At 37.2% G+C, this 16,199-nt stretch overlaps 1 protein-coding gene across 2 annotated transcripts in view; it reads right to left on the bottom strand.

Moving 5' to 3' along the window:
• Positions 1 to 16,199, bottom strand: part of nudt14 (nudix (nucleoside diphosphate linked moiety X)-type motif 14) — a 34,942-nt gene that overhangs the window by 8,136 nt on the left and 10,607 nt on the right. For both annotated transcript variants that reach the window (XM_082146562.1, XM_082146561.1), the window contains exons 2-4: positions 8,224 to 8,267; positions 3,418 to 3,482; positions 534 to 831 (exon numbers count right to left, since the gene is read on the bottom strand). In XM_082146562.1, the coding sequence (XP_082002688.1) occupies positions 534 to 831; positions 3,418 to 3,482; positions 8,224 to 8,267 (407 nt within the window). The remainder of the gene's footprint in view (positions 1 to 533; positions 832 to 3,417; positions 3,483 to 8,223; positions 8,268 to 16,199) is intronic.

Below are 16,199 nucleotides of genomic sequence, written 5' to 3'. Positions count from 1 at the left end.
ACTTGTTTCATTATCAGTGTATCACTTACGAGGCTGCTTGTGTTATTATTAGCCACTTTCACACTTGAAAGCTGCTAAATTTCCAGATTTACTTTCCCACATCCATTATTAGCACAAGCAGCAGCTTCATTGACATCACCAAAATTCTTTAGACTTAGACTTCCTTTATTATTCCCCGAGGGGAAATTAAGGTGTTACAGCAGCCAACAGAAAATCAAGACAACACGCATGACAAAAATAGACAATACAATCAATCAATCAATCATCTCAATAAGTATTTTAAACTCATTGACATCACCAAAATATTTTACATCTGATGCCATTTACAATAAATAACCTTTAACAATAAACCTATTGAAATTTAATGTGATGACATTTCTCATCACATTGTTGCTGCTAATAGAGTTTGATCTGCATCACATGGGCCTACAAGTAAATGCTTTGGAGTGATTGCTCTCTAACTTCATGTGTGAATTACGCGAACGAATTAGCCAGAATATCAGAAATGTTACTTATTTTAGATGGGTTCTCACCTGTATGACGTGATCTTTCTCAGTTTAGTGACTGGCACATCATATCCGCACTCTTCCAGCACTTCCTGCCTGGCAATCTCCTCTAGAGAAAGGTTGGGTTTGTCCACCAAGCCTGCGCAAAGCTCGTAGGTCACACCAGCCGAAGCTGGAGGTTGGTGGCTTGATGTCTCTTCGCTTGAGTCCCCTGCTTGGTTCTCTTCCGGGACTTTAGCTTCTGTTGGTGCGGGTTCGGCTGACTCTTCCTCCGCAGGCTGCAGGGGCTTAGGTTTGCTCCGCTCCCATTCGCTCATGTATACAGCTGTGGAGAAGTAAGACGTGTCACTCATCGTTCAAGAGTGCTTTTAAACACAAAGATAGACGAGGAAACATACGAGTACACAACCACTTTGATTGATGAGATCTCAAATATAGTGTTTTAGAGCATGTAGGCACAAGAATCTTAAACAAACAACATTGTATTCACATTGGTTTCATACGGTTTTGAAAACTTTAAGACAAGTTTAAATTTGATGACTAAATGTTTTTTTGGTGTAACTGTCACCTAATAATAATAATAATAACATAATATACTAAAATCATAAATGCATGGAATCATTATTTATTTATTAAAAACATTGAGTTTTGGCCGTTCATTTACACGACAACGGTGTTTTCGGGGCTGGTTTCAAACATGAACTTGTGAAAATGGTGACGTCATGCGCATGCATATTACATGTTAAGTCTATAGGCGTGTAATGTTTCTTTACAAAGTGACATCGCCAACTACTGGCCTGGCATAAATAATACAGCGTTTTTAATCGGTTTTGAGGATCCATGTGAACGGGGATCGTTTTGACAACATTGTTGTCTGTACACAAAAAAAAACACAAAGGAAAACGTTTCCGCTTTTAGTACATAATTGTCATGTAAAAGTGGCCTCAGACAACAACCTTAATTTGTCAAAAAAATTCAATTATATCTATGGAAATTATATGATATTTTAACAGTAATATTTTTTGACCTAGTAATAAGAGATGTTTGGCCAACCAGTTTATTTTAGTATCAATAATAAACTACTATCATATTTAAAATTAGATATTTTTTAGATATTTTCTATCAATTAACTTAACTTTTGTAAAAAAAAAAAAAATAATCTTGTAAATTCTAAATTCTATTTTATCAATTTACATTTTTTTTAATAGTTTTTTTTAATAGTTTAGTTTATTTAGTTTGTTCTTCAACAAATTAAACAAAATGAGAAGTTGCTTTTGTAACTAGCTGAAAGCTTAAGATTTTTATATTTTATTTTATTTCAGTTAATGTTTGTCTTATTTCAAGTAATTAACTTTTTATATGGTTTTAGTTTTACTTAACAACTGTGCCCAACTCATGGTTCACCTCACATGGGTTTGAACCTACAACCTTACAGATATCTTTACCCAGATCTTTAACTACTACGCCCTTCAGACGAATGTACTGTACATATGGGACTGACTGAGAGCTCAATTCAAGAACAGCCATCCTTGAGAAGACTTGTTCTTATGTTTCCCTGCACAAGGCCTGCCTTTTCATTTGAAGCATTGTTTGAAGACTACAGAAAAAAAACGAAAAAAAAAAAACTGTAGAAAGACGTCTCTCTTTCAATGCAAGGCTTTCCTTCCATTCTGAGAGGCAGGGCGCCGTCCCTGGCGAGCATGTATAGAACAATAGTGTAACAGTGTAGCGCAGGGCCAAAGCTTCATTGAGAGCACTGAAAAATGCTCTGTTTGCATGACCACCATCGACATGAAAAATGTCCCATTATGAGAACACTGCAATAGGTTTATATGTGGCTTAATCCTTTGTGTGCAACACATTTCAGAGAAATTACCTGATGGATGTGGGAAGGTTCTAAATGGTCTTAGAAGAAAAAAATCTTATTTTTTCCTAGTCTATCAGCCATGTTATTTTCATTTCATACATTTCTCTCTAACAGCAGTTATAAAATGGCACCTGATATCTGTTGCATATCAGATGTTTTTTTAAAAGGTTAACTTTTACAAAACATTTCTTCGTCTCTTTCAGGTAGAGATAACAGAGGGATCTGGGTGTAGTACAACACTGTAATGAGATAGTCTAAATTAAGTAGGCCTATGTGTGAGAGCATTTGCATGCAGTATGTCGAGGTGTTGTTCTGCTGTGAAATCATGCTACAAAATCAAAGTTTATTATTAAAGAACTGGTTTTAGAGAAGTTTTGAATGTATCTGGCCCACACAGGTGCCTAGGTTGTGTAGGATGAGGGGGACCTTAGGTTAGTAGGAGAGCTCAGATAGATGCAAAACAACAAGAAACATTAGTTTAGGTGTGACAAGCCTCACATAGATGCTTTACTCAAATTTTATGTTTTGGGGGGGCTCCAAGAATATATCTAACAGGGTTGAGCAACATTAAGAATTGAATTGAGAATGGTTTTCAAATTATAAATCAATTCCTGAATTCAATGAGGCAGAATTAAAATGAACTGAAATTCAAAGACTAACTGCAATGTGTACTTTAATGATAAAAATGTGATAAAGGTAAACCTAACCTTACCCATAAAATCAGAGGGAAATGATAGGTGAACAACACTGATGCAGAAGCACCTAATCCTTCTTGTAACCCTAAACTTCACATAAACTGTAAACTTGTCCCTCAAATCTGTTTGGTTAATTGGAATGTTGTTCCAGGATCAGGATTCTGAAAGGGAACTATTTCAGAATTTTGCACAACCCTGGTATCTACAGTAATTGAAAAATACCTTACAGCCTCCCAAAGATCTCATGGACGTAGAAAAATCAAACATTCGTTAAATTGGGGTGAAAAAAACAAGATCTAAAAATCAGTCAAAATCAAAGATTCAAGCATGGAAAACTGCAGGGCGTTACCTGGGCGGAACTGCTTGACCAGGATAAAACAGTGTGAGGTGGTGTTGAAAATCAGCACAGAGACACTGGAGAGAAGAAAGAAAAGGAAGAGGAATGAATTTAGAAGCCAAGCCAAGTCACTTGGAGAAGCGGTTCCACATGGAGCAGTACTCAACAATGGATATCTTCCCTTCTCGTTAATGCATCCAGTCCTGCAAGAGAAACAACAAACACGACTGATCCAAAAACTTGGGTAGGCTTAGAGTAGTGATAGAGTAAGTGAACATGAGCATGTGTGTGAAAGAGAGAGGCACATGGACACCCTTGCTCCATCAAGCCCCAACAAATCACCCAGGATTAACACCTTGGATGTGGTCTTGGCTTTTCACTTTATCTCGGTTTGAGACTGAACATAATGCCCTAAGAAGAAGAGAATAAATCCCTACGTCTTAAGGATCTCTGTATAATAGGATTTATCCACTGAAGCATACTGGGATAGCCAGGCCTCAGTAGACTAGCTAATAGCTCAGCGTGGCAGGAGGTCAGAGGACAGAGTGTCTCTGTACAGCACTTTCACACTTATACAAGCAACATCCTTCCCCAACTCTCCAACCAGGACAACACATACCTGACAAAAAAAAACTGACTCCGGAGATCCAAGCGAAAAATATTTAATTACCAAACACACCCAAGTATGTGTTTACATGTGCTGTTATAATCGAGCTACAGCGTTATTAACGTAGTTGAGCCACAGTCTTCATCTGCCTCATGCATAATCAAATATTTAATTATTAAACACAACTTGTGTGTCTTTTGGACCATGCACACAACATTGAGACCATTAACGCGTATATCATATTATCTAGATCTGTTTTTCACTTTTTCACATTTATGCGTAATTCATAAACACTTGGATTCCTACTGAAATGACTGGGAAATTCGTCAAACAACGATAAATGTGACCACACTTTCAGAGTGCAAGATTTGCCAATTTTTACAGATCAGCTCCTTATCTGCTATAATAATATGTTGTATTAACATGATTGTTTCGATGGAAAAGGAGAGCGAGACGGCTCTTTGAGTAGAGAAAGCGGATATGTCCGTAGAGGCAGGAAGCCCTGCCCAGCCTTTCCCATGGTGAATGCTTGCCAGATATTACCCACACAGCCTGAATGCAAACCTACACACACACACACACACACACACACACACACACACACACACACACACACACACACACACACACACACACACACACACACACACACACACACACACACACACACACACACACACACACTCCTGAACCTTACCTACCAGTATTTGTTCTCTACTCAAACAGTTTTTATAACATGGCCACACGCAAAATTAAACGGAGCACAATAGCAGTACCATTTTGGTTATCAAATTATATATATATTTTTTTTTTATTTTTTTTTTTTTATCGATTATGGATATTTAATTGTTCATGCTCATTTCCCATATTTTTTTTTTTAGATTTAAATTTTAGCTTTGTATTACATCTTTCAGTATGTAAAAACATGAATATTTTTTTGTGATGCATCAATTTCGGCAACTAGAAATATTCTGGCAAAATAGGAAAAAAAAGAAGAAAAAAAGAAAAACAAACCTGTTTCTATTTAGAGCATGTCAGCCGTGTGGACGCACTGCACTGACACCAAAAATGATGCTAGAGAAGCAATATGAAAAATTTGTTTGTTCTAATCTGTTGACGTAGTGTGAACAGTGCAACGCTTCTGGGTTCTACGTCAGAACGTCAGCTCATTATTGGCCAGCATCACACACGACACACATGACCAGCGTCGGCCAATAGTGAGCCGAAGTTCTGACGTAGAACCCAGAAGCGTTGCACTGTTTACACTACGTCAACAGCGTAGGAGAATGAAGTGGAAGAGAAGAGATTGTTGAATAAAGTAGTTATTTTAGCGTTTTTTGCGCACAATAAGTATTCTCGTCGCTTCATAATATTAAGGTTGAACCACTGTAGTTACATGGACTATTTTAACAATGTCTTTACTACCTTTCTGGGCCTTGAAAGTTGCAATGACGTTGCGGTCAATGGAGGGACAGAAAGCTCTCAGATTTCATCAAAAATATCTTCAGTTGTGTTCCGAAGATGAACGAAGTATTACGGGTTTGGAACGTCATGAGGGTGAGTAATTAATGACAGAATTAAAATTTTTGGGTGAACTAACCCTACAAGAGCGCCTTCTGCTTTTATACTCTGATCGATTCCATCAGGAGGAAGAAGCTTTTGAGGCACACACCTGATGTCAGTTAGGCTCCTCCTTTTTTCTTCACTGATGATGAGCTGTGGAGTACAGACTATCAGGAATGAAGAGTGCAGTCTGGGTCAACCCTTGAAAACTGCGGCTGACGGGTCAGCGCCCCAGCGAGCCGAGGCATGTCTGAATGACGTGCTCCTCGCTGCTTTACCTCTCCACCATGAAAGTACTGTCGAAGTCACGCAGGACGTGTCACACGCCATTAAGCCTGCTGTCCATTAGGGCTGTTTGGTTCTTGATACGGGATGCAATGCAACGGGAGCAGCAGGAAGAGAAAAAGAGGCCTGGTGCAGCATTATACTAATCACTCACATCACACACTGATGCAAATCCAAAACTGTAGATGAAAGATCAATATACACACTCATCAACACCCCTGAAAATCCTCACAAAAGGACAATGGCTACCAACTCCTTACCTCTCAAAGACCAGCAGAGATCACAAGAGACTGTAGCTGTGGCATTAATGACTTGAACAGATGCTCCTCTTAATGGCTTTACCTTTCAACTGCAGATCACATCATTCATCAATCCACTAAACAGTGCAACAAAACAACGTCACAGTCAAATGGTGATGTCAAATATTTTAACAAGTGCACATACACAACCGTTCAAAAGTTTGGGGTAACGTTAGGTAATTTTTTTTGTCTCTTATAAAGTCTCTTATCCTCACCAAGGCTGCATTTATTTAATAAAAAATACAGAAATACTGTAATATTGTATTACAATTTAAAATAACGTATTTATTTAAAATGTAGTTTATTCCTGTGAGGGCAAAGCTGAAAATTCAGCATCATTACTCCAGTCTTCAGTGTCACATGATCCTTGAGAAATCATTGTAATATGCTGATTTGCAGCTCAGGAAACAACATTTCTTATTATATCAATGTTGAAAACAGTTGTACTGCTTATTATTTTTGTGAAAACTTTAATGCATTTTTTTCAAGATTCCTACAAGAATAGAAAATTCAAAGGAACAGCATTAATTTAAAACAGAAACATAAATGTCTTTACTGTCACTTTTGATCAACTTAATGCATCCTTGCTAAACATAAGTGTTAATATCTTCAAAAGTTCTTACTGATCCCAAACTGTTGAATGATCGAGTATGTGAGTAACATGGAGTACAAAATAAGACCACATAAACACTCACATTCGAATAATTATTCACCTTTTACAATATGAAGCACCTTCTCATAATCAAGGAATTTACAACAGAACCTCATCATTTTCTGTGCTGTGTCTTGTCCAGAACAGGTTTGACACAAAGTGACAATCTTTTTAAAGTCAATTTGAGTTTTTATTCTTCCCGTTGTCGCTTGAATTGTGCTGGGTTGCCCCAACCACAGTGAAATAAGATTGGTCCAAAATCCAGATCCACATAGCTCCATGTTCTGATTGACTGTAATTTTCTCACCTTGCAGCACTTTGAATTTATTGAGATTAGAAAAACTACACGCCTGAATGAATGAAGGTTAGGATGAGGTGTTATAACCCCACAGAAACTTTTTGGTTTTGTGGACCATTTTTCTCACAGACATGGTCCAGACGCTCCTCATTGAAGAACAAAGGCCTTCTGAAGAAACCTAATATAGGAACATTTTGTAACTCTTGCTATATTATTAGCCAGAGAGTTTGTAACCACTGTTCCACCAGGTCTATTTGCTGAGAATGATTCAATATCCAGACAGCTCCACGAAAAATAAAAGTGTCCCGCAATATTGACACACGGTCCACAGAGGTTCTCAATCCTCACTGATAGCTTTAATGAACCCTGTATGAAAGGTCACCATGATCTCAGGGCAGCAGTTGACAACTGGAGAGGTACAAAGAGGCTGCTCTTAGGTGTGTAATGACCCAAAGACTGCTTTGGGTCGGTGAGAAGGGGTTGTGTGGAAAACAGAATGGAAGTTTAACTGCTTCTGCCTCTCTCTTGGACACTTCAAGCCTGGTCAAGGATCAGTAACTGCACTGAAGACAGGTGGAGGGCTGCAAAGTCTACCTGAAACTACTAAAAAGAGGACTGTGTATAAAAGTAAGAAAGAAAGGGACATATTTATCATGACAAAGCTCAATGGAGATGTGAGCGTGTAAAAGACAGAATTGAAGAGAGATCAAGATGTGCACACAAAGACTTTTGGGGCAGGGGAGAACTTCCTATTGTTGCACCGTGGTGAGACATTCCAGCTCCAAAAGCCTCTAATCCTCCCAGGTTTATAGTCGCCTTGAAGTATTATGTTCAATGATTTACACTCCACGCAACTCAATGCAAGGGACATCTCTCGAAGAATATCGTTAAACAGGTTAACAGGAAATCCAAATCTCCATTTCTCACTAAAGCACTAAAAGCTAAATGTATCAATTTAGAGGGCAGTCAGAACTCCAAAGAGAAAGAAATAGTCAAAAACAGAAACCAAATAAACCAAAATCAAATAATTCAGAGAGGGCTTACTTCACAGTGTTATTATTGTAAAAAAAATTAATAAAAAACAAAAAAAAGAGAAAGAAAGACACATACTCACCTATCATGGGTTTGCATAAAGTCCCAGGACTTCTTTGTTCCATTCTGTGAAAAAAACAATTAAAATATCATATAATTTCTAAAATAACAATTTAGGTAAATATGTAAAACAAAGATTTGAGACAGTCCAACAAATCTATTCATATTTTGAAAAAACATATAAAAATCCATGTCCAGAAATGACACGCACAGAAAGTGGTTCATGAGAAGAATATTTTTGATAATATTTATAATGTTAACTACTGAAAAAAATTTAATGCCGTAACTTCAGGTTCCTTAAGGAAAATTTGTTCTCCATGAGGAGAGGGATTGTCAAATTACATTTTAATTTCTCTGCTAAAATGTGTAAACCGGGCTTATTTGCTAATTTAACTCCTACTGTAGTTGCTAGGCAACCAGACATCCTATCAATCCCAAAATTATATAAAATGCAATTAGCCACAGATCCCAAGATATTAAGTTATAGCTGTTCAATAACAATAATTGCATATGGTGGATGTCTATAATAAAGAGAGTGTTCATATTCAATTTTATATGTATAATCAAATATACAGAGTTAAAAAGTTGCCATTTAATCTTAATTAAACTATTAAATGGCAACTTTGGGATTTAAGCGAGACAAGAATATTTGTGTATTCGAGTTGTCAGAACTACAGCAATAATGGGAGAGGGTGTGGAGCTCTTAAAAGGTTAGTAGTAACAGCCCAGGCTTATGTTTAGTGTACAGTGCATGTACAGTACTAAGTGTCTCACTCACCCTTTTATATAAAACACTAGCACTTTTGATCACTGCAATGCCTGAAGACAGGGATTCTGTCAGACATGAATCTCACAAGATCAGACATGCTTCTTGAAAAGGTTGGTGTCTGTCAAGATGATAGGGGATCGGCCCAGTGTGTATGCGCTTGTACTTGATGGAGCATCACCTCAGCATGCTTATTCTAGACACACTTGTGTAAAACGTATTGTCCTATCTTTATATCATGAGTTCAACTTGTAGTTTGGGATGGAAACTCAACACACAATGAACACTCAATTCAAGCAACTGAGCTGTATATCAAAGGCAATGTAATGGTATGCATTGCATAACAAAAGTATGTTCTCTGAAGATCTAATATCATATTTTTAAAAATAGAACAATTACAACTATATTCAGAATACGCTTATGTCCAAGACTTTGCACCCAATATTTGTCTCAACACATACCAGATCAAGATCATGTGTCATAATTGTGAACAAGTAGCCTACAGCCTTAATAATAATAATAAGGGTTTGGTAATTTTCTTTTCATGGGCGCTCTTTATGCTTACACCCACAGTAACTATTCATTCACCACAAAAGAGTGAATTAGTACATCACTCTGAACTTTTAAAAATAAGCATAGCTCAGCATAAGCAGTATCTTGCAGGGCTAAAGCTAAAGGAACACAATACCAGGCAGTATCATGATACATCTCATGTGGATTCATGTACATAAATAAATATTATTATACTTAAAATGATTATACAAAAAACAAAAACAAACAAAAAAACTGATTTTTGTTGTAATTTACTGACTTTCTTGCAAAATTCCATCTGTGGACTAGTTAGGCTAAACCCTCAAAGCCACTGTCACAGAAAACTTTTAAATGGGCGTTGACCATTTTTAATATGCTCCTTATTCAATATCTAAAATGCTATCCGCCTGGTTAGCAGATAAACTGGATGTATGTTTGCAAGCGCAAAGGCAGAAATAATCAAAGGCTTCATTACACCTGTCAATGAACAATGCACTATTTAAAAAAAATAAAGCACCTTTTTCCAGTTGAACAGCTTAAGTGTGACATACCTAATCATGGTTGCCGGTCTGATCTGTTAATAAGAAGCAAAGCTCCATTAATGGAAACAGTCATCGGTTAACCTGAGGCACCAGTGTAAAACGAGAGTGTGGAAAGTGAACCTGCATACCAAGCATGGTCAGTGGATCCGACGGGGTCATGTTTGCTTTGGGCAATGCCGCTTTTCGTGCTAATGACCTGTATCCTTTGGCTCCAAAATGTGGCTGTTTTGGAGGGAAGACTGAGAAAGCGGAACAAACTTCAGTCTCGTAGCTCTGTATGGTGTCAGAGTTGCTCCATTAATCCAAGAGCAACTAGTTAAATGCTTGAAAGGGTTTCTTGTAATCTTCATTACTCAAGCGTCAGCTGCTTTGCTACATGAAAGAAACGTCAATGTTTAGAAAATATCAAATCTTTTTGACTAATGGATTTTCATTTGTGATTACATTGAAGATTAAAATTTTGAATAATAATTTCAAAGTAATTCAGATTTGCTAATGAATCATTGGCCACATTCGCACAGCAGCAGAATACGGTTACGTTCTATAACCGAGCTCAAACCAGTAAATATTCAGGACTCACAACCGCATTCTCTGAAAACCCGTGTAGTGTGAATGGAACCGGACTGGATAACTTGTTGTCTGTCATGTCATAAGGTGAAAGAGAGCCGATCTGCGCTGCAAAAATGCGTGTCTCTACCATGTGTTGCTTTCAGTTATTTTATTTTTTTTATTTTTTTTGCTTTCTGTTCCTTGACATCTGAAGATTTTAGATAGTTACAGTTCTCCACCGGAGCTATTCCCATCAGTTTGGTGTTCTACGGGCAACTCAAATGCTCCAGATATAAAAACTCCTGATATTACTTTGGTCAGTCACTAAGGTTAATGGTAAAATAATACAGGCTTGACTCCTGTTGCACTGTAAAAAAAACACAAAAATATTCCAGCTGCCTTACATTTTTAAGTACAATCAACTTTTGTACTGTTTCAGTCATTTCAACTTAAATTACATTAAACGGACTTAAAAATGATTTGAATCTTGAATAACTTAAAAAAAAATGTAAGTAGAAAAAAATAGAAAATTGCTTAACTTATTTTGATGAGTTAAAGCAATGTAAAAACATGTTGTCATAACTTATTGATCATATCATTTTTTATAGTGTGAACGGCTATACAGAGAGTATTTGAGATGCTACTGTAAGTTGCTGTTTGAATGGGATATTTTGAGATATTCAATCGTAATAACTGACAATGTGAACCTAACCATTTAGACAGATCTATGAACTGGTTTGATTAGTTCATTGAAAAGAATCATCTCGAAAGAACGATATTATGTCCTGCAAGCCAGATATCTAGCCCATTAAATAGTTTGGAGCAGACTGTAACCAGCAAACTGTATATTCACAATTAAAATTTCTCTGAATTTTGATATTTTTATTATTTTTATTTACTGAAAACAAGACTTTTCAGCAAAGAAAAAAAGGGATACTGTTTTACTCAATATTAAAACTTTGGTCTTTTTGTACCTTTTACACTGCAGAAGAGATGCTGTTTACCTCACAAGAAGTGTTATGAAAATACCAGGGCCAGGAAAGAGGTGTGTGCCACATCCTTAATCATGTCACAGTGATCCAAACATTTTTGTGTAGGTGCAAAATTCTATAAAAAAATGTCCTGCAGTGATAGACAAGTGGGGATAAAAGTGCCTTTTCATGGCAAGTGTATACTTGAGTGCATACTTGTGGAGGCAAAAGTGGGTATGTTAATGTGTGGAGGGGGATGTAACATGCTCAGCTTTAGATTGTCAAACAAAAGTCTTTACGCTACTATCATCAGAGCGATTATTTTTTAGAGTTCATAGCGGGTTGATGCAAACTACAGTATCTAAAACAAAGAGACCCGCAGTTTTTTGAAAAGATTGAACATTTGCATTCCATGAACGCAAACACTTAGTCTTAGTCTGAACACCAGTATTAACCCAACCATCACTACAAGCGAGAGCACTGAAAGGGAGAGGCTATGCAAGTTTATGCGCTGCAAAGACAAGCCCACAAAGTGAAAGTGCTGCAAATTGAGCATAAGCTATTACAACATAGAAAAAGTTGTAGGAGCAAAGAGTAAGGGCTTTAAGATGAGGGATTTGTTCGACAGGAATTGAGGAATTGTTGCTCAACCAACAAGTATGCACATTCACGTACCATAGACACCAGGTCTATTGCATCTACGTAATCACTGCCAAGGAATCCTGAAAAAAAATGTGCAAAGATTTCAGTCTTTTTCTAATACTAACATTTAGTTTTGTTCACGCATTACCAAAACAGCATAGACTAAAAGATTGATTTTAGAATTTAAGAATCAATATCGGTTTGACAAAATGAAGATTAAAAACCATTTATTGATATTGTCAAACCAGCCCCAGTATCAGTTGCTAAGAACATTCTATAACATCATGTTATTGTGACTTACAGAGGACGTTTCTTACTACTATTAGCACATAAAAAGGCAGAAAAACTCCTCTAACAGGTTAACCTTAAACATAGTAGCCATGCAACCCTTGGTAAAGCAACCTGATTGATGTAGGTTGTGTAGATTTGTGTATAATAGGCTAGAAAATGTAAGATGACATCTGATACAGACTAAACGATAAAAGAAAAGTTTACCAATTCCAATACAAACGTCCACTTTTCTTTTTTTTTCTTTTTTTACTGAAGTCTAAGACTCTACAAAATCCATTCATGCCAGCACACTGTAGAAGTTATACTATAAATGGCCTTGTTTCCAAGAAAATGCATTTACTGTAAATATACAAAAATGCAATATTTTGTAATAATGACTGATTCATTTATTGTATTTCAAGCAGTGACTGCAAATGTTGCTTTCTGATGTTCTGCAAAGCATCTTATCTAAACTGACAAAGTGAACACAGAGATGTTGCTCTGCAGGTCTGAATCCTGTAGAACCACAGAAAGCCCTTAAAACTGTGCTACTGTTTTAAACTTATGATTTATGAACACATTAAAGGCAGTTGTATTTAAACCAACCACTTTAGATAATATACTGATAATTACATTTAAAAAAAAACATAAGATGATTCTTCACCAAGTCTCATTCATCTCTTATTACTGTGCACATGATCACACAGAACTTTCAACAGTAAAAACAAATGAATAAGCATTAACAAATGAGACCTTACTGTAAAAGTATTATTGAACAATTACAAAATTAACATTAACAATATATTTAATGGAACTAAAATCCAGGTAAATTAAGGGATAAGGATGTGTACAAACATGCATTCTTAGCTCACAATGTATGCTGTTAAACTCATAAGGTCAAATGACTGTACTAGTTGAATACATAACTGGAAGGTACAAGAAATTCAGGTTTAATGGAGGGCTATATGCTTCACTTGACAAGAAACATGTGGTACAGGTTTGGCAGCACCACTTGGTTTTCATGGTAAAGCATCTTGTAGTGTAAGTACATTATAACTTACAACGTTAAGTCAACATCTGTCTGGGTTCTGTACAGAATTTGAACAATCATCTGGTTCTAAGTGCCGAGCCATAAGCCATTGAAGTGATAGTTCACCTAATAAAGGACATTCTGTCATCACTTACTCACCCTTATGTTGTTCCAAACCTGTAAGACTTTCAGATGTTGAAAAAAGGCATACAAAAAAGACAATGGGGTCCAATGAGGTTGACCTTATTCAATCTTATTGACTTTCATTCCATGGACAAAAACTTCTACTTCTATATTTCTTCAAAATATCTTCTATGTTCCACAGAAGAAGGAAAGTCATTTGGAACAACATGAGGGTGAATAAATCATGACAACCTTAAAAATGACCTATAAAATTACTTAACAAGTGTTCACTAAAATTTTTATATGATCCATCATTCTGAAACAAACCAATTGAAGCCCTGGTTATATTGCCTCCAAAACCCCTGGTGAGGTCCTAGCTCCTTTTATTGTTTTGCCCCCTAAAGGACAATTCTGTGTGGCCGAGAGTCCCTGGCCTTGCACACAGATGGTAGGGGTCCCTCATTATCAGGGCCACTCTCTAGGTCAACAAGAAAAGCCTTTTGGGACCCTGGGAATCACAAGCGACATGGATTACAACACAGATTACAGGGAGTGGAAGGAGACACAAGACTTGAAATTATTGTGCCCCCTCCATCCTACTCGCAATAAAAGCGTATGAGTGAATAGGGACGGAGCGACAGGCCTTGTTCTTTTGCATGCTTAAAGTCTAATTATCATCAGCTTGCAGTATATAATGCTGTGACCCCGACAGCTGCTGAGAATTCAATTGCCGTCACGCTGCCATTTACAATCAAGGCCTTTAATTCGCACCATGTGCTGTTCAACTTCCTAAGATTTAAAGCCCTTATCACACATTATTCCCACCAGGCTATCATGTGCCAAGCCCTGCTGATATTCATAGTAAGAAAGATGCTGTCTGGAATCTGGATCTGGTAGGGTGTGTGTTAGTGTGAAATACAAGGGATAATGAGCAAAAGGATTCATTATTTTGAAATCACATGCTTGTTTACTGTACCTACCCATTAATTTTCTTCTAGTTTAAAAACCTTAACATCAGCCCAATTATGAATCTCAAAATGAGAGTTGTATTTTATGCAATTATGCACTGCCACCCCGCAAAGGGTACAAAGGTTAATTGAGTCCTCAACCATACTTCAGATCTCAAAGGTAAACAACAAGACGTCATTACACCGAAACAACCGATGTTACTGAACCAACCAACCACCTAAACAAAACACTTTCTGTGTAAACAACCAAACCCAACCCTCTGACACAGACACATGCTGATTCCCCTCAAAGCTCGCTGGGACGACCATAAATAAACACAAGTAAAAAAACACACACAAGTGACCAAACAAGAGATAAACGTTTTATGGAAGGTTTCTTTTCTGCAAGAGTTCTGTCAGCCTCTCAGATGCGACGATCATCTTAGTCCATAATCATTTTTACTTACATTTTGAAAGTGTAAGGGTAAGTGTAAGCTTTAACCTAATTGAAAAGGCTTTGTGTCGCTTCTTTTTTCTGCTCTTGCGCTTCAGAGCACAGGGGTAGGGATGAAAGAGATGGGAGAACAGAGGGAGCTCAACCTCTGTGTCTCCATCTGCTTTCTCCGCGCCCTCCACCCCTCATCGACCCTTCTCTCCTTCTGCCCCTCCATCCCACAGGTGTGAGCTTACCTCCCCAAATTACCCCCTTCGTGTACCCCCGCCCCCCTTCAAGCCCCATGCTGAGCTTAAGTAGTGCTCTTGCCTGTGAGCCTAGGGCTACAAGTTCTGCAGCCATCACAGCAAATTCCTACTAAAGATCCTTGATTACGCCGCCAATTGATGGAGGGTAAAACAAACTTGTAATCACAGGTTTTTATTAACTTTATCAAGCGCTGCAGTTTGGATTTGTGCATTGGAAACCTCATTTGGATTTGTTGCCAATGAAAAAGAAAACTCAAAATCTAGTTTAACACACGTACCACGTTCTAAATGTGCTTTGATTTCACTTAGGTTTGATATGGTTTATATGGTAAAACATATCAAATTTATCTTATTTCATTAGTGTTTTAAGTAATTAAAAGTAACAATTTTTTACTTAATTTAATTTCGAAATAATAAACATGCTTATCAAAAAAGACGTGAAATCAAGTCATTGTCTGTATGAATTGCATTTGAAAAAAGAGATTCAGAGGTATCATATACACCCTTGTAACTTTGCTTTCACTAGGGAAAAACAAGCATCAAAAAACAACTCTAACATGTAAAGAGAGACATCAGTGTACATTATATTCTTCACTATGCGAGTGATTTATGAACTTTTCAAAGAACCACACATCATTGTTCCTACGAACAATCCACAATCTCACAGGAAAATGATATACAGGACATAAATACAATGCCTTGAATGGCGGCTGAAAACCTCCTGCCACAAGATTAAAGCTATGCTATGCAGTGGGAAAATGTTCTTGGGTGCAGTTGCTTCCAGATTCTCACCATACAAAACCAACTTCAGTAAGAGAAAGGATGTCAATGGTGATATAGGGCCACACAGTCTTGGGAAAGTGACAGAGTCCTTTCATCAGCTGTGTTATGGGTTTGGAAACAGTCGATAAGTAGTAAGTTACAC

This window comes from Leuciscus leuciscus (genome assembly GCF_965113295.1).
Source record: "Leuciscus leuciscus genome assembly, chromosome: 19".
Classification (NCBI taxonomy): domain Eukaryota; kingdom Metazoa; phylum Chordata; class Actinopteri; order Cypriniformes; family Leuciscidae; genus Leuciscus; species Leuciscus leuciscus.
Note: the sequence above shows the minus strand (reverse complement) of the source record. Positions and strands in the feature narration are given on the sequence as shown.